The 21,548-nt window shown below is 39.2% G+C and overlaps 1 protein-coding gene across 1 annotated transcript in view; it reads right to left on the bottom strand.

The window, feature by feature from the left end:
* htr4 (5-hydroxytryptamine receptor 4) overlaps window positions 1-21,548 on the bottom strand; it is a 232,801-nt gene that overhangs the window by 80,887 nt on the left and 130,366 nt on the right. Inside the window, exon 4 of the mRNA XM_051954489.1 lies at window positions 20,849-21,049. Coding sequence (XP_051810449.1) covers window positions 20,849-21,049 — 201 coding nt within the window. The remainder of the gene's footprint in view (window positions 1-20,848; window positions 21,050-21,548) is intronic.

Genomic DNA, 21,548 nt, shown 5'->3' with positions numbered 1-21,548 from the left:
GCATTTGATATTAAATCATTAGAAGGATGAGGAATGAAGCCACAAAGGGACACGGTTAGATTGCTTATGAATGGTGTTTTCTGTCATTCAGTTCTTCTGTTTTTGTTTCTCTTTTCCATCTTAAATAAGTTCCTTTGACAAGATGAGAGGACTGTTATATCAGAAATCAGATATTTCCTTCATTTTCTATGCTGTCTCTTTTGGTATTCTCAGGTTTTTATTCCTTGATGTTGTTGTCTTCTTTCTCCACCTTTGACTGCTACATTTTTACCCCCTCTTGCTTTAAATTGGCAACTCTTTCCCATATCTTCATGCGCAAACCTTCACTGAAAACACAAAGAAAGATCAGATGAACTCACAACTGTCCTGACACCATCACAGTCCATCTGTGGCCTCATTTCCTCTACTTATCACCGTCTTTGGCCGCTCGATCGCTGCTAAACGCAGGAGGGTCAGCTGTGTCAGCAGCAGCTCCCCATCACTTGTCCTCGTGACAGTTATTAGATGTACAAGAGACTGATGGAGACAAATATCCTCTTTCATTTGGTGGATCTGGTGGTAACCCTTCCTGTGACGGTCAACACCAAGAAGACAGAATGCCGGATTTGGAATATTGTGCTCATCTTCTGTGTATGAGAGGCTGAATTAGAGAAAAATCACCAAGGGGATGACCAATACCAGTGGACAGAACTCAAAAAAGTGGTCCCAGTCGCTAAAACATCATTTAATGTCAACTGTCTCTATCTTCCTCTCATTCTGACACATTTCTGTCAGTGCTGTTACCAACATTTTACCTTTTCCTTTTCTTTCTTTTTCTTCTTTGGCCCCCTTTGATGTCAAATGACAGTTGGAACTAGCAACCCTGTACAACATTTTGACCATAAAGTCATTGGTTTGATTATTTTTTCTAAGGTAAAATGGTCAAATTCTCAGATTCCTGCTTGTTAAATGTGACTATTTTCTGGTTTCTTTCCAGCTCTATGACAGGAAACTGAATACCTTCAGGTTGTGGATAAAACAAGACGTTTGGTATCTTATTCTGAATAAACAACTGATCGATTCTTAGAGACAAATATTCTTTTCATTCGGTGCATCTGGCAGTAACCCTTCCTGTGACGATCAACACCAAGAAGACAGAACACCGAATTTGGAATTTTGTGTTCATCTTCGGTGTGAAATCAGTTAAATCAGAGAAAAGTCAAAAGCTGACTACAGACGCCAATGGATCTAATTGAAAAAAGTGCTCCCAGCTGGTAAAAAGTCATTTAATGTCAACTGTCTCTACCTTCCTCTCTTTCTGACCCATTTCTGTCACTGCTCTTGCCAACATTTTACTCTGTACTTTACTTTCTTCTTCTTCTTTGCACCCTGTTGATGTTAAAACACTGTTGGATCTAGCAACCCTGTACAACATTTTGATGATAAATTCATTGGTTTGGTTATGTTTTCCAAGATAAAATTCCCAAATTGTCAGATTCCAGCTTGGTAAATGTGAATCTTTTCCTGCTCTATGACAGGAAACTGAATATCTTTGGGTTGAGGATAAAATAATACATTTGGTATCTTATTCTAAATAAACAACTGATCAGTTATTTAAAAAAAAAAAATCAACAGATGAGTTGATTCTGAAAGCGACGGTTAGTTGCAGGCCGACTGTAACAGACATAACAGGATTATCCTGAAACAACTGGAACCAGATTATCTGTTTTTCTTTCTTCGTCTTTCATCATCTCATTTAATGCATAGCTCCCTGAATACCAACCACACACACATCCTCTCTCTGAATTTGCTTCGTCACCAGCTCCTGTGTGTGTGTTCAGTGTGATATCAGACACCACAGCAGGAACTCCAAGTGCGCCGTCAGGCAGTGATTTCACAAATAAGACGTCGGCGCAAAAGTGCATGAATGGAGCTGCACGGATGATAGAGAAACACTGTGAATGAACGCAGTGAAAAAGAGGAAGACGAGTTGTGAATGAAGGAGAACAGAGGAGGGGAGAAGACAAAAAGAGCGAAGGGGGGAGAGAGGAAAAAGTAAAAAATGAGAGAGAGGACGATGACTCAACAGAACAGGAGGGAAAAAGAGAAAGAGGAGATTAATCCCTTTATAGAGAAGCTCGAATGACAGATGTGGCACCGCTGCCTGCAACAAATCCTCTACATCTGCAATTTCACCTGGCCTGCTCAGTGACTGTGTGTGTGTGTGTGTGTGTGTGTGTGTGTGTGTGTGTGTGTGTGTGTGTGTGTTTGTGGATACTGACCAGAGCTCAGGCCTGCTCCAGTGTGATAGGAAACAGACTGAATCAACTAACTGAGCAGCTCAGACCTACATTATCATCTGAGCTGACTTTGTGTGTGTGTTTGGGCTGACAGACTTTATGACTTATGATTTTTTTAAACACCTGCTTCAGTACAATATTCACTGTGTAATAGATTTAAAACGACACCATCAAAAGTGCGACTGAGGAGAGCGTGAATTTGGAAAATCATTGAGGAAACGGTTTAAAATCTGTGTCAGACGCGTGGCTATGAAAAAATGAGTCGGCTTATGTCAGTCAAACCACAACCTAAAACAGTTGTAGTGATAAAAACATTTAGGTTGGCATTGAAGCTCCACTTATTATATGATACTGTATTAGGAACAAATCAGCACGTAGACAGGTCTTTCCCAACTGTGAGGTTTCTACCTCCTGGTGCTTTTTGGATACTTTTAGTTCAATCCTCCTGCTAGGCTAACTTCTCAGGAACAGCAATAATGTTGGTCAATTTGATGTTTAAAAAAAAATCCCAACAGATCACCACTCAATGAGGACAATTCATTTGTTTTTCATGAAAGATGCAGCTTTTTCAATGCGCATTGGAATAATGTTCATATAAAATCCAAACATTTTACATGTCGATGACTTTTTAAAAATTTTATTTGACATTTTAAATTTTTTTCTATTTATGGAATTATTAAATTAACACGAGATGCAAATATGTGAACAAAAACATATTCATTATATAAGAGTCTCACACCAAAGAAAACACTTTTAGCATCCTTTTTTTTTTTTGCATTTATTTTACTTTAAAATGGATCAATCTGACCCACAACACAACAGGAAGGGTAATATTCTTTACTTATTTTTCTGTATATTTTATTCAGGCATACGGGTTCTGTAAAGCGTCTTGAGACAATTTGACAGTAATTGGCGCTATATAATAAAATTGAACTGAATTAAATTTATTGCTGTCTAACTTTTAAGTTATTGCATTTTTAAAAAAAAAATACTCTCTTGTTTTACTTAATGAAGTGCTTTGGTCACCCTTTGGTCTGTTGTAATGAGACATATTGATAAACTTCAATTGACTGGTTGATTATATTGAACATTTAAAGTACACATCTGCTGCTTTTCTCAAAAAAGAGCCACCTATTTCTCTCATGAATTGGTGGAATCCACTCTTCTGGACTTGCATTGATCCGGCGGAGCACTTCAAATTGTCTGTGAAATGACATTTCAGAAACAGCTTTTTCTAGGTTGCTTGAGGTAACGTTACACTGCACCAAAGTCTCGGTGTCTACCCCTCAAACTTCCTCCCCACGGCGGCTGAATTTACACATTTTTACAACCTTTGCTTATCCTCCTCACAGGGTTGACTGAGCATTGTGCTCCGCTTCAGCAGTATTAAAGCTAATCCAGTTTATACCATCGTCAGTCACTGTGGATATTTTCCCGCCGTCTCTGCTACGATCCCACCTCATTACCTCGTCGCGGTGCGTGGCATTTCACAACCATCAGTAATGTGAAGTGGGTGTGTGTACTGTGTGTGGTCTGCATGTGCTGTGGCATTACAAAAAAAAGGTCAATAGGGTCTTTTTTTTCTATTTTAATTCCCAAAATAGTCATGTCAAAAGGTTGCAGATTGATCCTTGAAGTGTGGATGTGGAGGTCTGAAGGACACAACCCCCCCCCGTGTCTTCAACACAAGTGTGAATCCTCGCATTGTATCAACAGAAATGTCCACGTACAAACACACTCATGCACTAAAGCTAAGGTATGACTGCACACCCCCAAGGTTTAAATGCATACAAAGAACCAATGGTACGCGTAGATGCACAAAGACGCACACTCATACGCGCACATGAACCTGGGCAAGATTAGAAGCAGACGTAGCACAGTTGAATGGCAGCACGTCCCCACCGAGAGCACTTTAAATGGCCTCTGCTTCCCTTTGATCTGCAAAACATTTCTCTCTGTTTATTTCTGACGTTTTCATTTTGACATTATTTATACAGGAGCTGGTTTCTGAGAACAGCCAAACCCAACGTTGGTTGTTGAATTCCATGTTCACATGCTGCAGCACTTTTTATTTCTTCTTTTTGCAGACCAGAGGTTTTCTGGTATCTTCGACACTTCTTGTTAGGTCAAAAAGTCTTGGGAGGCGGCTGGCTTGACGCTCACCGGCCACTTTATTAGGAACACTTGCGAAATCTAATGCAATCCGATACAACGGCTTTGCCACAGATTCTACTTTTAAGACATTTTTTGCTGTTGTCCCACTCTTAAAAATGCAATAATTGTACCTTATATTAATTAGCATTTATTTTCCCCCCTCAACTAGTTACTTTGAAATTGATCAAAATCAAAGTGAAAATGTGTCTGACTGAAATAAAAGTTAAGGGAAGGCCCCCAAGAACATTTGCAGGTAGATTCTGATAATTATTGGGGTTATTCGGCATATAATTTAAATCTTAGTGCTGCTTTCAGAGGTTGTAACCTGTGTTTAGCAGCCTGGAAGCAGAGTTCTTGTGCTTATAGACTGCTGCACTTCAGCTTCCAGGAAAGCATGCTATATGTAATCAATGGAGAACAGTTAAAGGAGGATCATGCTACAAAACAGAAGGAGTCAGGGATTTATGCCATGTAGTTTGGCTGTGAAGAAGATAATTTGGAGTTGTCTTTAATGCAGCTAATATCGGGTTGGATATGGAGGATTGCATGCATAATTTATGAGTTAGTGAGGAAATAAAAACAAAGATGAACGGCTGAGTTGTGAAGTGAAACAAAAGGATTGACCTGACTGTAGCAGTCATAAAACAAAGCAAAGTCATGAAGTGTGAACTGAAAACTGATAACAGATTCTAAAATTCAGCCGTGTTACAATTAATATTCACACCCACTGGCCACATTATTAGGTTCACCTTGCTAGTAAAAGGTTGGACCTGAAAGAGAGCTGAATTAATGATTCCTGATGAAAAAAAAAACCCCAAGAAGTTCCATTGGCAAAGATACTACCAGGCGTAATCAGGATCACCGTCCATGTCAAAATACTGTTGAAGTTTGGGATTCAGTGTCACCAGCTGATCGAATTGATTCGATTCACACGGGGTGCCAAATCAGGCGGATCTAGTTAAATACAATTACCTCCATGACAGGACAGAAAACCAGAACCACTCAGAGTCACACGCTGATAAGAATTAACTCACCCCCGAAGAAACTGGGTCAAAATTTGATGCTTTATGATGCTTGGTGAAAAGTTCATTCCACCCACTGACAGTAATAGCAGCACTCGGTCATTAACATCTGCTCCGTTTCTGTCAGAGATGTAATTAACGTCAGCAGGTTTTGGTTGCAGATGATATACTGGAGGACAATGTGCTCACTTGGTGCAAGATAAGGAATCTTTCATAAAAGGTAGAGAATTAGTTAGATGCAGCATTGAAGCAAGAAGACATACAAAAGCTTTCATAATGTAAGAACTCATCTAAAGATTTTTTCTGAGGCGGCTGCTATTATTAACACTAATCTACAAGACATTTTGGAACATGCATGTAGATAACACAGGTTTTGTCCATTGTTTGGAACTATCAGAGCAACAATAAACCCTCTCACTCCTCACTACATTTCGGCCTACAGGAGCTTTCCAATAGGTTTGAGACCATCTCTGTAACATTCAGGAATGGCTTGGAAACCAAAAATGCCTCCTCAGCTGCCAGATAGAGGCAGATTATCCTTCCCTTACCCCATCTCTCCCTCTCTTAGGTGGTGTGTGACATGTGGACAGGTGCTGCCAATCACAGTCAGCTGAATCGGCGGGTGAGCAGGTGGAAGCAATCACCACGCATCATTCTCCTTCCACAAAAGCCAAACGCTGCCACTACTTATCGCCAGATCGTGAACTACTCCAGTCGGTACTGGCCCTGGTTCAGTCTAGCTCCCTTTTGTTGTTGCTCGTGCTCATAGTTCTGTCTTTGTTCTAGTTGGATTCCTGCCTGGATTCCCCTCCAGTCACTCTGCCAGTCCGGATTCCTCTGAACCACTATGGATCTTCGTCCTCCATCACTGCACCGGCCAAGACAGCAGCCCTTCCACTCACTTCACACCGATCACGGCAGCACCTGTCCAGACTCCGACCATCCTACCTCTATTGCCCTTCCTTCTCGGCTCCAGTTCTCCGTCTTGAACAGTTTAGTCCCCAGCTCATTCAAAGAGCCAGTTCAGTTAGTGCATTCCTGTTCTTAGAGTTCCTGGTTAGGTCCCGAGTTTGCTCCTAGAGTTACTTGCTTCTGTTACAGTGCACCAAATTCTCTGCAGTAATGTTACCCAGTATCCTGTTTACTCTTAAGCTTTCCTGCCTTGATGCTACCAAGTTCCTGGTCTGTTTTTGTAGATTCTGTTGTTTAGTGTATTAGCCTCATTACAGTTAAATCCTGCCACATTAGGGGGTCCTGATTCAGTTCAGAGATTTTCCTCAGTTAGTACTTTCTGTTTTTTTGACGCTCTAGCATGACATCCTGTTGTAGTTTTTTTTTTTTTTGTAAATTTTGTAATAAACAAGTGTTTTACTTGTATGTCAAGTCTATCGTGTCGTTGCCTCGCTTCTGAGTCTCTGATTTACGGCATAACAAGGAAATTTTTTTTCTTTATGCATTACAGTGCTATTCACTTGTCATGAATAATGTGTTTTTTAGCATATCCGATAAAAACAGAAGAGATAGAATGGAATAGAGAGTAGGGGCTTTCATTTGTTGCTGTGTAAATCCAACACAACTTGTGTGAAACTTCTAGCAATCAGGAGCAGTTTGAAGGCAACACATAAAAACGCAACACACACAAAAAAAAACACCATATGATCATATCCACTGGTTTAAAACCTTCTAGTCACTGAAGGTTGGCTTTAAAATGTCAGTTTAGGTTTAAAAAAAAAATCATAAAAGATGATTCAAACTTATTTGCTGTGTGGTGATCCAAGACAGGGTTATATATATATATATATATATATATATATATATATATATATATTTAAAGATAATTATGTGTTTAAAATGTGTTGTGATTATATAGGCTCCATGTAACAGTATCATAATATAGGTTCCTTTTTCTTTTTATTTCATCCTGCTCTCTCTAAGTTTGCCTCTTCATGGAAGGCCTTTGTGTTTGAGCATCCTCCCTGTGGCGCTTCTGTTATTTTTAGTCTTAATTCATTTCTTTTCAGGCCCTTTTCAGCATCGTCAGCTATACAGTAAATGAATGAGAAGCTTTATCCTGCAGCTGCTCACTTGTTTCTGTGTTCTGTTTTCTTCTCCATTTCCACTTCTTTCCTCTCACTACCCCCCTTTTCCCCCCCTTTCCCTGTCTCGCACATGAGCTTGTGTTGTCTTTCAGCCAAGTTCTTAAAGCAGAAATACACCACAGGCAACAGATGTTTCTTTTTCGATTCGTGTTTTTCTCGCCTAACAAGCATCTTGGTTCTACTGCTTTTCAGTAGTTAATTCGGTATTTTCTAAATTCTCCATTTCTTTTTGTTTTGTTGGTACTTGAATAGCTTTTGTTCATGGAAGACGTGTTGAAGTAGAAATGATTGAATGACGGCTGAATTCCATTTTGCTTCAGTTTCCCGGGCTTGTGCATGCTGGCTCATGTTTACTGGGACACTAAAACACAACAGATCCATTGTTGATCTTATTTGTAACATAACACCTGTGCATTACAACGCCAAGCTAAATTTCAGTTGGCCTATATTGGGGAATTCATGATAATTCTACTCTAGAAAACCCTGGCGGTCTTCTTGATAATCCATCCGAGTGGAGGAGCAAAGCAGAGGAAACCAGGGACAGAAAATAATGACATTTCCAATGAATTAAGATGTAATGCTGCTGGTGGGACAGTAGAGGAGTTCTTCATCGGAGGTACATGACCTGCAAAACAACGACTTTGCAGGTCAAACATATATGCTGTCCCAAGTCTAAGGTCTGAGCTTTAAGTTTCCTGAAAAGGTCACAGTGGACTCCTTCAATAATCTAATCTTAAAAGTTACACAAAACAACAGCTGTAGCCGAGGCGGTAAAGTGACTGGTTCTATAAATGTAAAGCTGGCGGTTCAGTCTCCATTTCCTCCTGTTCTATGTCAAGTAGATGTAAATTATTTTGAAAACTATTGCATGTAAATGTATGTAACTTAATTTTATGAACTAAACTTGTCCGTTACACTCAGTTGCATAAGTGGGTAAAAAAATTACCCGGTGAGATTGTGAAAGAGTGAAAAAATGTCAAAAAAAAAAAAACAGATGCTGACATTCTTTTTCAATTACCAAAATGTTCAAAATCTGTTGTAAAGTGGAAAAATAAACATAATTCAAACATGAAGTCATTCTTGTGTGGACAAAAATATCATACAAACACTAGAAATTATTATTCTTAACTAAAATGACAAAAATGACATAAAAACACACTGATTCTCAAACTTATGCAGGAGTGTAGGGTCAATAAAGGGTTAATAAAATAGGCTACAACAGTTTGCCAAGCATTCGAGAGTGAGATCTTAAAATCGTGTGAAGTGAAAAGTGAGCATAAGATGGCTTGGTGCAGCGTTGTACCAGACACCTGTGGTAAAGAGGAAGTTAGAAGGAAAAGCTCCAATTTACCAGTCGGTCTGTGTTCCAACTTTGGTCATAAGCTCTGAGTATTGACCGAAAGAATTAGATTGCAGATACAAGCAGGAAAAATATGTTTCCTTTTTGGGGTGGCAAGACTGAGAGATCAGGCGATGAGCCAGCCAGCCATCAGAAGCTTCCTGGGTGCCTTCTTTTGGAGGATTTCTGGGCACGTCTGACTGGAAGGTATTACATATCTCATCTGGCCCGGGAACGCCTCCTCCAGGGTGTAACTGGAGAATATTCCTGTAATGCTGGATGTCTGAAAAGCCCTATTTGTTAGTCATTAGCCTCAAAGACCCAAGTGTAAGTAGAAAACAATGAACAGATGAGTGGATGGATGTTGCCACGCTTTCAAGATAGTATGATACTGATAATGGGGAAAATAAAAAAATAAGTGTATTAGGAAGGTGCTTGAAGATAAAACATCTGGTTGAAATTCTACTGAGCAGAAACGTTTAAGATACTCCATTCGGGGCTGTGAAGGAAAAGCATTGTTCCCTCTATGACAAACACTACAAACCTTGCGTGTCTCAGTACTCAATACTATTTATTTTCTGATTTCTTCACCATGTTTGTCAACAGCGGAAAATTCATTTTGGAGGCAGGAAATATTTTCAATACACTTTTACTGCAAGAAAAAGTAAATAAAATGGCAAGATCTGAGATGACATAATTTATTTGCAGGTAGAAGGAAGCTGGAAAACGTTCTTCTAAATTCTCTTCTTTTGTCAAACCCATTCTTTCATCGTTTCCTTCTGTGTTTACGTTCTTTCTTTTCCACTGATGCGATCAACCAATGCTTCCTTTCAGAGATTTATAATATGCGTTGTTTTCTTTTCTGCTCTGTTATTTTCTTGTTTTGGTCTTTCTCATAAAAACCTGTTTTATTTGGGACGCTGGAAGCTACAAATGACATCAACAGCCTTCCTTACCCTGCCCTCTCCTCTTTAAGCGTGCTGGAACTGATTTTTCCATCTGCCTTTCGCTCAGTTGTCACCTGAAGCTCTGAAATTCTTTGCTTTTACTTTGGCGTGTGTTGTAAGAGTGAAGACTTGTCTCTGTATTGCAGCATGAAGCAGTACAGCGTGTTCCTCACCTAATCGGATTATCCTCTTAGTGGTTATAGTGATTGAAAAAATAAAATAAATAAAAAGATTAATCTCAAAATGAAGAAGATATTGATTTGCTGCAGCTGTTTGCATCAGTCTCTGCCACACTGTCTCTTTCACACTAAAGGTAGGTGAATTTAATGGGATAATGAGTCATCTGTCACATAGCAGAATTAGGTGGTAATGCAGATTTTGCAGATAATAGCACTGCCTCTCTAATTCATTGTGCATTTCTGTGTATTCCAAAGAAAATATGATGAGAGGAAAGGGAATATTGTCCTATTTTTTTGTGCTGCATGGCTGTAAGTGTTATATTGCATTGCTATATTTCACACTAATTACGTTTTTCATTTTAATCTGAAAGGTTTTTACCAAAATGATGCTGGGAGCCCCGTATCCTGTCCCACTAAAACGGGGTGTGACCGATTCACTACAACACAGTCAGTGGAATATGACTGCAGATATTTGTTATAATACAACTGCTGAACATGTGAAAAGACTGCTATCTATTTAAGACGGTGTATCATACCTTCTCCTAAACATTAAAAACAAGAACGTGTTAGGATCAGTGGTTCACCCACTTGATCACAAGATACTGATCCTACTGCATCCTACAGTTTGCTAGCTTTTAGATATACAAATGCATGTTTCCTGAATACCAAAAAACACTGCTGGATTATTTTTTTCAAGAGCTGGATAGATTATAAAATAGATAAAATATGATAAGCCTTTATTAATTGTGAGGAAATTTAAAATATAGACATGACAGCATTATAGCACATGCCAGTGGTTTTGCACGGATTCGTTCACGGATAGAAACACTGACAGAATTATTAATATTGCACAGATTATTACCTGTATTGCACAGCAGAGCTGCAGAGCTGAAGGTCACCACCAGCACCCGTCTCTGCAGAGACCATTTTATGCTGACTAGTATTAAAAAGTTTTCCTGGAGACGACAAGGATTAAGGGATAATGCCTGCTAATGATTTCACAGCTGGTCTGTTTGATTGAAACAGACTCGTGTCTGTCTGCACAGTTAATACAGTTCATTTGTGTTGATATAAGCGATCAATCAATCAATCAATCAATGAGTGCCTTCAGAGGACACACTTTCAACATTTCAGAGCCGAGGAAAAAAGCTAATTTTTATGTGATTTCAAAGCCTAAATATACACTACTGTTCAAAGGTTTAGGGTCACTTAGAAATACCCTTGTTTTTGAAAGAAAAGCAGTTTTTTTTGTCAGTGAAGGTATCCTTTAATCAATCAGAAATACAGTCTAGATGTTAATGTGGACCGAATATCTCCATAGGGGTACAGAGGAACATTTCCAGCAACCATCACTCCTGTGTTCTAATGCTACATTGTGTTAGCTAATGGTGTTGAAAGGCTCACTGATTATTAGAAAACTCTTGTGCAATTATGCTAGCACATGGATAAAAGTGTGAGTTTTCATGGAGAACATGAAATTGTCTGGGCAACCCAAAATTTCAATCATTAAATTAATTTAATGTTATCTTCATTGAAAAACTGCTTTTCTTTCAAAAACAGGACATTTCTAAGTAACCCTAAACTTTTGAATGGCCGTTTATGTAAAATATACAAGTTTATGTTTTTCTAAATTACGGCACCAAGATTTTAATTTTACTGAAAATATGTTTAAATTTTAAATGATGGTTAGTGGATGACTACACACTGGTCAAATCAGTCAACTGTACACACGTTTTGACGGTTACTCTTTAAATACACGTGGTGTTGCACTTATAGACATGAAAAGTGGCAGAGGTTTTAGAGATGGCTGTGAAAAGAATGTTATTATCTCTTCTTCCACATCTGGCCAATAGCTACTGTGTGTAAGTGCTTGTCAGGTCATTGGTTTGGCAAAACTGCAAAACCTATAAGAGCAGAGAATGTCAGAGGCTGTTCAATATCCCCTTCATTTAGGGCATATTGATGTCTGAAGTGTTCACTTGATAGTTCACAACCAAAGACCAAAAAGGAAAATCTACTATTTCTGTACACTGACCAGATTCCGACTGCAAATTTATTACATGCTAATCAGGTTTTTTGTTTTATTATATTTTTTCCAGGCAGATTATAATCTCAATTAAGAACAGAAACAAACTGGTGAGGCAGTGAAATCCAGCATCATGCTTCAACAATAATTAACTCTGAGATGAACTCTTGGCAGCGTTTGCTCCTCATCCTCCCGTAAACAGAGACAGAGAGTCAGACAAATAAAACATTCCTTCCGGATGGAAAACACACTGTCACCCAGCCTGCTCTAAACACACACATTTGTATGAACGTATGTGTGTGTGCATGTGGATCAGTGTACAGATCCCTGACAGTGTTTGTTCCTGCACATATTCAACTGCATTCTTTGCCTGTCGGCGTTTCCAGTTTGTATTCACGTGCAATGGCTTCTCTTCAAACCCCAAACGGCAGCAGGGGTCGAGCCTCTGGTGGAAGGCGATTTCTCCACTGAAATGGAGCCCACTGGCAGTCAAAATGCAAAAAACGCCAAAAGCTGTCTTGAGGCTGGATCTTTGAACTACAGCTCTGCCTGCACCAGCTCGTCTGTTTAGGCTGACGTTCACAAAGAAAGGCTTGCTGGTTCTAGGTTGCTTTAAAGCTGCCTGCTGCTGGAGACTAAAACACTCTCCTGCAGGTTGAATCGACTCTGTCCCCACAAGTTCCTGTATGACTGAAATAAATTCGCAGTTGCATCTTAAGTGAAATTTAGCTTTGAAATGAACAGATTTTTTCTTCTGTGACGTCAAAGGAAAGGCGTCCAGTTTAAAAGAAAGTGCACATACAGAGGTAGAAATTAGAAGTCAGCCAAAAACATGGACAATAATTTAAGGTAAAAAAGTGCAATTTTAATGAAATGAACAAAATAAAATGCAAACTGGATATCTTTTTTGGGTTTTATAAAGATGAAAATTAAAAATGGGTGCTAAGTTTTTGTCTCCCTCTTTCACTTTATTATTTCATTTTATGATCGTTTCAAATAACAACTAAAAATTGAGAAAGAAAACAAAATAGTCTTTGGAAGAAGTCAAAGTATAGAGGACGGAGGCATAACTTACCCTGCATGACAAAAGAGGGACCATCAATCTGAGATTTAAGTTTAGTTTTCTGTTGATTAGTTTCAGTTTTCACCCCCTTTCTGGTTACGTTCAGGAAAATACATGTCAGAAGCTTGGATCAGTTGAAGCACCAAATTACTTGTGATGGTTCACATTAAAATATGGAGCTTTCACTGTATATCTGAAGCTTCTCCTCCATTTTCTATCCATCCCCATCTAATACACACTGAGCAGCCACAACATTAAAATCATCCACAGCTGAAGTGTACAACATTGATTTTCTTTAAAGCAACCTTTTGCTAGAAAAAGTTGGGTCCTGGTGTTCATCTGGAAGTTCTTTTGACATGTAGCACTTGCCTAAACACTGATCCAGATCAACAACATTCCTTTTGGGTAACAACAGTCCCCCAGCAAGACAATGTGTCCCATTGCACCTCAAAATCTACTCAAGAACAGCTTGAGGAACACAACCAAGAGCTGAAGGCACTGATGCATCCTCCAAACTGTCTCAATCCCAATCCAGTGGATTATCAGTGGGATGCTTCGGGAAACAAGTCCAATCCATCGAGGCCAAAGCCAAACCTTGCAACCCACATGACCCAAAAGATCTGCTAGCTTTCACCGGAAGCCTCCAGAGATTCTGTATCTTTGCCCCAACACCTACACAAACGTTATGCCAGTGGTTTTAATGTTGTGGCTATTCGGTGTAGCAAAGTAAAACAAAAAGAAACCTGAAGATATTTTGGACATTAGAGAGTAAGATAGCAAGTTTCTTTTACTTTCAGTCAAAGCTTTTGCCATTGTGACAGCAGATTCTGTAAGCTAAACACCGTACGCTGACAGAACAGAATTATTTCATGTTGGCGGTTCAAAAGAAATGAATTTAACGATTACTATGTGACACCACGAAGGGATCAGAGAACACCTTGAAGGCAGTCTTTTACTTGCGCTCGTTCATCAAGGATACCCTTCAAGCAAGTAGAGAAGCCCTTAGTAGTAGAAATGGGCATCCGTCATAGTGCTTTCTATTTGTGATGTCATTCTTAGAATCACAATAAAGAGGATGAATCAACTGAAAAGTCCCTTGGAATGATGTTTTATAGCAGAAAAGCATAACTGCTGTCTCTAGAGCAAACTCCCAAAGTATGGTGTTGTTTCATTGTTCTTAATATAATCCTCATTCTCTCGTTGTTTCTTTTCTTCTTCTTCTCTTCATCCTTTGGCAGTTTTTATTACTTGTAGTGTGCAGTTGCTTTCAGAAGAAGGGTCACCGAGTTGCCTGCTGACCTCTGCGGTCTCTGCTCTTGCAACGTGTCCGTTTGCTGCTGAAGGTTTTTTTTTCAACTTTCTTTCTTTGTGAATGCCAGTCTATGACTTTTGTGGTATGCACCGTTAGTGAAAAAGGGAAATTAAACTCCCAATTCCCATCGCAGCAGCCTGAATCAACTTTTGACACAAAACAATTTGCACTTTCAGCTGCATGTTGGTGGCCCCAAATCTCCAAATAGTCTGGGGAAATCAGAAGCTGTTTCCAACCCTGTGTGGTCAAGGTGCCCTCACCTAAGGCACTTAACCTCTGCTTTTCCTATGGAGCATCTCAGTTGCCCTCATTAGTGTGTTTTGCCCCGGCTTGCGCCTACGGGGCAGAGCTGCCTCTCAGAGTACTCATCCTTCTTCTTTCATTAAGAATGGCAGCCCTTGCTCTCAGCCATGACCTCAACATGAGCCCCAAACAGCCTGGGGATTCAGGGACTACATTAAAGAACCACATTGTATGAAAATCAATTAGAAGGCTCTGGGAACTTGCTAGAATTGCATAAAGCAAGCAGGAGTGAATTTCCCACCGAGGAATGGGTTGAGCGTGTCTTTGTCATTTTACTGTCGAAGGTTTTGCAGCGTTCTGATGCCCAGTCATCACTTTCCAGTTACATTTTGAGTTGATAAACATTATTTTTCATCACCATTAACTACTGCTTATCCTTACAGAGCAGGAGCATGTAATGGACTTTTCATGCTTAACATTGCTTCCTCGGGTTGTTAAAGTGATGTCATTCTGTCATTCAGACATGAGTAACTTTTGTGTTCATGTTTTTTGTCTTACAAGTGAGATTGGACAGGGCACTAATTGATGCATAATGCTTAGAAATGTACAAATAATCAAAAGATGACATCTAAAGCTGATGAAACTGTCCAAATAACAGTTGTGATAGAGGTCAGGACTGAGCCTGAGGACAATAGGTATGAAACTAATGATTTAATTGCAACTGATAAACTGTGACTCTAGGTGACTGATCACTTGTCTGATGTAAAGGAAAGCACGCAATGAAGAAGACTGGGTTTAGACAATAACTCACTCTGGAGAGTTCGAACAAAATTAGTCAAAAACTGTTGAAAGTGGCCCAGAATATGTACAAAAACTGCACTAAATTGTCCACAATCACTGAACATGTGTCAAAAATGACTCACAACCTCCCAGAATTCATAAAAATGTGTCTATAATGAGTCAAAAATTGTTGCTAATGACTCAAGTTTTGGGCAGAGTAATAGAAATTCATAAAGAATGACGTGAAACTTGTCGAACATTAATAAAACAAATGTTCAGAATGGTGAAAAAATGACCAAAAAAGTTGTTCAAACCTCGCTGAAAGCCATGGTTAGCAGTTCTTTATGCTAAGCTCAGCTAATGTGTCGCTAGCTGTTGGGATAACTTATAATTACAAGTTACTTAGTGTGGTCCATATGTGTAGAAAAGCCCAAGTTGGAGTCTTTGGAAATGCTTCTATAGATCCTGCTGCTGTCTGATGCTATAGATATTGAACAAACTCAGAGAATAGACCCTTACAAACAGCTGAAAGCCACAAACTGAACTTCAGCTCCTGTTAATGTTTTGTCGAAACCTGCATTCATTATTAGTGAGTCTATCCTCACTGTAGTAAAGTTTTATTTTTAGGGACAGTTCAGTTTGTAATAGAGGTGAAATTGTAGAGCGAATGGTGTTTGTGTAATTTGTTTTCTGCGATGTTTTTAGACCAGAATTGGTGCTGAAATGTGGGAAAAATCCTTTAAGAAATGGTTTTACACATCTTGTAGCACTGTTGCTCGGGTGTGCTGCTAATCTGTTACTGTGATTGTTGTATTTTTTTTTTAGAAAATTGAGCGTCAGATTAACAAAAAGGAGGCTACTTAGCTTGGGGGGTTAAAAATCATTTAATATATTTCTGAATTTGCGGATGTCGGTTAATGATATTGTCTGTTTTACATTAGAAATCTACATATATCAAGTTTAGGATCAGTGTTCTGTGTAGTAAACTTGAAAATATAGATTGTAATTCAACGCTATGTTCTATCATTTGAGTAAATATAGATTTTGGTTGGGCTTTGGAAATGTACATCAAGCAAATTTTGGCAAATAAATTTAAAAAGTTTGCATGACTTTACCGTTTTCATGCAAATCGAACACTGGTAAAAAGAACAGAAAATAATGTGCATTAACATACAATAGGAGAACAACATGGTTTTCATTTGGTTAGCTACAAAAGCAGACTTTTCTAATGAAATGAAGTACAGTCAGGAAATCACTGGCATGGTTCATGTCAAAGATGTTTTTTCAGGAAGCTCTATCGCTCTCTGTTCTCTAATCCATAAATCTTTGTTTGTGTGTGACTGGCATTGCATTTATCTCACTCTGGCAGATGAATTCTTAAACAGAGAAGAGGTTTTGATTCCAAGTTACGGCAGCGGAAAGAGATTACCGACAAATCCGGCGCTAAATCTGCCAGGAGTTGTTTTAATCTTTGGTGCTTTTGTTGCTGTTGTTCTGCAGTGAGCGACTGTTTGTTATTATTGCATGTTCAAAATATCTAGCAGAACATTTACGCAATATCCAGAGCAGGTGCACGTCTCGAGAAACACTTAATCTGAGCTTTGTAATACACAGGCCTCCAGACTATCTCTTACATTTTGCTGCAACTGACTGACGGTTTCATTAACTCGTGGTCTCATCCTGCAGTTTTACATAAAGACGGACCTTCTGGGTCTGATGAAACCTCAGACACGATGGGATTCTTAAATAGCCTGACAACCTGTAATTACGGCTTGACGGTTTCAAAGTGACTCGACAAACTAAAGTGAAACACTGATTGAATGTTGCCGATGTAGTTTGTCTCCTTTCTTATGAAAATGATACGTTACTACAGCTTCAGAGCATAGTCCATTAAGTTTTACACGATCTGTGCATTGTTTCAGTTAATACTCAGAATGAACTCAATTAATGCAAAAGAAGAGAAAGCAGTAAGAAGAATCTAAGAGGAAAGGTGCAGAATTCAACAACACCATCTGACTGTACATTGCGTCACATTACAAGCAGTTCAAAAGAGTCCCCTTGTGCTTGGAAGAAACAACAGCAACAATAATGAAAGAAGCAGACATTTAAAATAAATTTAAAAAAGACGGAAGATACATTCTATAGGAGATGTGATGTGATTCACAGGGGGAACTTGGGGGTAATGAGGGATGATTGCCTCACTAAGAATTGGTAATGGAAGTTGTGTCGTGCCAGGATGTGGAGGCAGCTGCATGTATAGAGGAGTACAAAGCTCCTCCGGCGAGATAATTTAATGAAGGAACCATTTCCTCCTTTGCTGTTGCTGAGCTTTGCATCTTTGGTTTCTCTAATTTGGAGATTATCGTGTGTTTGTGGCTCTGCATTAAAAACACATGTAAGTGGAAGCGAGACGCAGCCTGTGGAGAGATAACGGTCATGCTCATTAGCTATTTTCTTTATCATGCTTCGGTGGGAGGTCACAGGGGTCTTTTCTGAATTCCTAAAGGGTGCTCCCTGTTGTTACATGGACACATCATTACTAAATGATGGAACAGTACGACGTTCTCGCAGCACCCAGCCAGACTGGTGCCGGCATGCTGCAGTCTTATGCAACACTTGTTTTTGTAAAGTTCAGAAAGTCATATTCAACCAGTTCTGAGTTTCTGACTCGCAGAAACTTTTAATACTTTTGGGTTTAATATTTTTTGTTTACTTCCTCCGAAATGTGCTTTTTTTAGATTTCGCGAGAACATCTAATCCTTGTAAGTTTAAAACAGCGATAAGACGGAGACTTTTGCTCACACCTGCTCCGAGTTGAGGTGATGTTGAATCCTGGAGTCTGCAGAGTGAGAATTAGAATATCTGGCGTGTTTTTCTCACATCACAGGCTACCATCTACAGCACACAGCCGACGGCAACAATACTATGTAAGAAACAGAGGAAATAATCACAGGAACTTTCCAAAGAAGCGGCAGTTTATTCACTAACTGACTGGCCCGGTGTATTCTCAAGAGAAGGCAAAAGTTTGGTTTGGCATTCGTGAGCAAAATCTTTACAACCGCAGCACACTTCATTCATGCATTATGCATTTCAGTGAGAGAAACATAATGCTAAAAATGTTTGCCAATGCCAAACAGCACCGCAGTACCAAGCCTAAGACCAGAAAGCACCACGGTGAGTGAGCTGTAAAAGTCTCTTCGACCATGTTCTGGAGCGAAAAAGTGCATTTTTACATTTGCAAACGTTGTCAAACTATCTTCAGTGACAAAGTTTATATCTCTACCACTTGTAGTGAAGCCTGTCTCTGGAGTTCATGAACCAAACACAACTACTGGTTGAGTTACAATAAGTGAACGGAAATAGTTCTCCAGCTTGTAGGTAAGTTTGCATTGTTGTTGTTTGCTATCACAAAGTCCTTATAGGCAAGTCTCAGCAGCCATCTTGGTAACGCAGTCAGGTTAACAAGACAAAGGTCATATTAAAATGAAAAATCTGAATAAATCTGATAATCAATAAACAGTATAAAATCTTTGATGAGATGATTGGTTTATTGGGTTGAGGGCCGTATCCCAGTATGACGGAACCAAAGTGGACCAACTGCAATGCTTATGACCAGACGGGCAAAGATCAATCAATCGCTTGTCAGCTATTAAATTAACCACCAACTTTTCCAGTAATCCATTAATCAGTCTCGAGTACGCGTTGAAGAAAATAAAGTCAAAATCTGATTTCAGCTTCTTATGTTTTACTATTTTCTGATGTATTGTCTGTAATTGAAAACTGAGTATGTTTTTATGATGCCGTCTTGGGACTCGTGAAGCACCAATTTTGCAATTTTTATGGAACATTGACGTTAAAGAGATGAAAAAACTAAGCCAGTATTCGAAAATATAACTCATATAGATTAATAGTATTTGAAAATAATCATTTGTTGGCGTAATAAGTCTTGGGCACAGACAGTTTGGATTCTGGGACATTTCAGCTTAACATTTGGGCAAATTTTAAGATGAAAGTTGGCAAGTTGTCATTATAAGTTAGGTATGAATACCAACCATGGTGTGTGTTTACTAGACACACTTGAGTGGTAGCACTCACAGTTTGACAAGGTTGCATATTTTCCAGAGCATACTCAACTCACACCACATCTAGTCAGTTTTATCAGGGGTTTTTTACACTCTTCCTGGAAATCCAAAAATGTTGGCATTAGTTTCCAAACACCAAACAGCTGATAGTGGATGGGAATAAATGGTTACATGGTCACCAGTGGTGGCAGATCTTCCACCGAGAACAACTTAGGGTTCAGACTTTTGACAGATAAACTACTGGGGATCAAACCAATAACACTGTGATCAGTGGATAATCGACTCCACCAACTGAGCCACAACTTTTTTCTATTCCAAATTGTCCCTAATTATCTATATAAATCATTTTGCATTTCGATTAATTTCCTTGAGGTTTTTCCGTAACCTAATCATAGCCATTCTTTGGTTTACCCCAACCATACCTTAACCTTAAACAGTGTCTTTATCCTAAAATCTGAAGAGACTTCAGAGACACTTTCTGAACTTCAAGACAATGTGATTTATATCCCTGCAAAAAGAGTTTCTCTCTCTCAAAAGCTCGGAAATATTTTAGAACAGAAAACACAAACATGCAGTAGAGGTGTGAAGTTTACTGCCTTTAAACAAAAAAAGAAAAAGTAATGGACACCATGTATTCAATGAAAAGCGAAGATTCTCCGTGACCGTTGTATAAGGTCATAAAGCTCTATACGGTATGTGCTCACATGTGTACACGAGCCTGAATAAATAACTTTTATTACAGTGCTTTCTTGCAGTTGAAATTGTTTTCCGGTGCCATAAAGGTGAAGGAAATGCCAAAATGTTTTTCCCCTCTACGGTGAAATAAATTTCATCAGTCTGGCAGACACAGTGAAAACAATTTATCCAGTCTGCAGCCTCACACAATCCACACTATCAGTCTGAAAGTCCGCTCACTGGAGGGAATATTAAAGCTGTCGAAACGAAGGTCATTGCTTAAATCAGATAATAGTAAATTGCACTGTGCCCCGACTTGAGCTCGACAATACATTCACTGACTAATGTTTTGGCCTCAGAGTAAATTGGTGGTGAGAAACATGCTCGTGTCCTTAAACTGAGTTTGTACAGACACGAATGGAGACCTGCTATATCAACAAAGCTGCTGCAACCCTCCTTTCACCATTTTGCAGACAGGATTTCAGACGAGATGGAACTGAACTCACACAGTATCAACCACTTTATATACAAGACAAAAACACAAATCTGAGCATAACACCTACTGGAATGTGTAAAAATAATACATCTGCGCAGGTATAGGGAAATATCATGCAAAATCAAACCCAGAGCCAGACCAGAACGTCTCACCTGTCCAGGGCGATGCAGCACAGGTGCAGTATAGACGCAGTGGTCAGCAGAACGTCCAGCGACGTCCGGACCAGACAGAAGGTCTCACCGTAGATCCAGTGCTGGTGGACCAGCTCGATGGCACCAAACGGCATCACCAACACCGACACCAGCAAGTCGGCAAACGCTAGAGACACGATGAAGTAGTTGGTCTTGATTTTCCTGATGGAGAGAGAAAAAAGAAAGGAAACAAGTCAACATTTTGGATCAGTAATTATTCTTGTGTGGTACCACTTCTTTCAATCAACGAATAAGATGAAGATATGTACCGGTGTTCTTTTGACAGTTATGATTTGAGGACTTAAAAGGTTTAGTTTTATATTCAAAGTTAAATTCCTTTGGGATTTTTGCTTCTCAGTGAGAGATTAGCAGCTTTATGAAAAATGAATTATAATGTAGAGGGACAACAGCCAAAAACAGCCGGACTGTTTTGGTGAAAACAAAAAACTGTCTTTTTTTATTTGTCAGAATTTAAGGGCTGCTGATCAGGAGAGCTGTGGAAAAGCAATTACAGGAAAACACAACTAAACAACTCAGGAAGTTGTCCTTGTAATCATGAAAACAAAATATACAGAGTGGTAGTTGTATTTTCAGCTAAATCGTTTTTTCATGAATCATCGTGTATTGTAAAGGAAAGCCCAATGGACACGTTCCAATTAAA

Source organism: Acanthochromis polyacanthus, chromosome 10, assembly GCF_021347895.1.
Source record: "Acanthochromis polyacanthus isolate Apoly-LR-REF ecotype Palm Island chromosome 10, KAUST_Apoly_ChrSc, whole genome shotgun sequence".
NCBI lineage: Eukaryota > Metazoa > Chordata > Actinopteri > Pomacentridae > Acanthochromis > Acanthochromis polyacanthus.
Note: the sequence above shows the minus strand (reverse complement) of the source record. Positions and strands in the feature narration are given on the sequence as shown.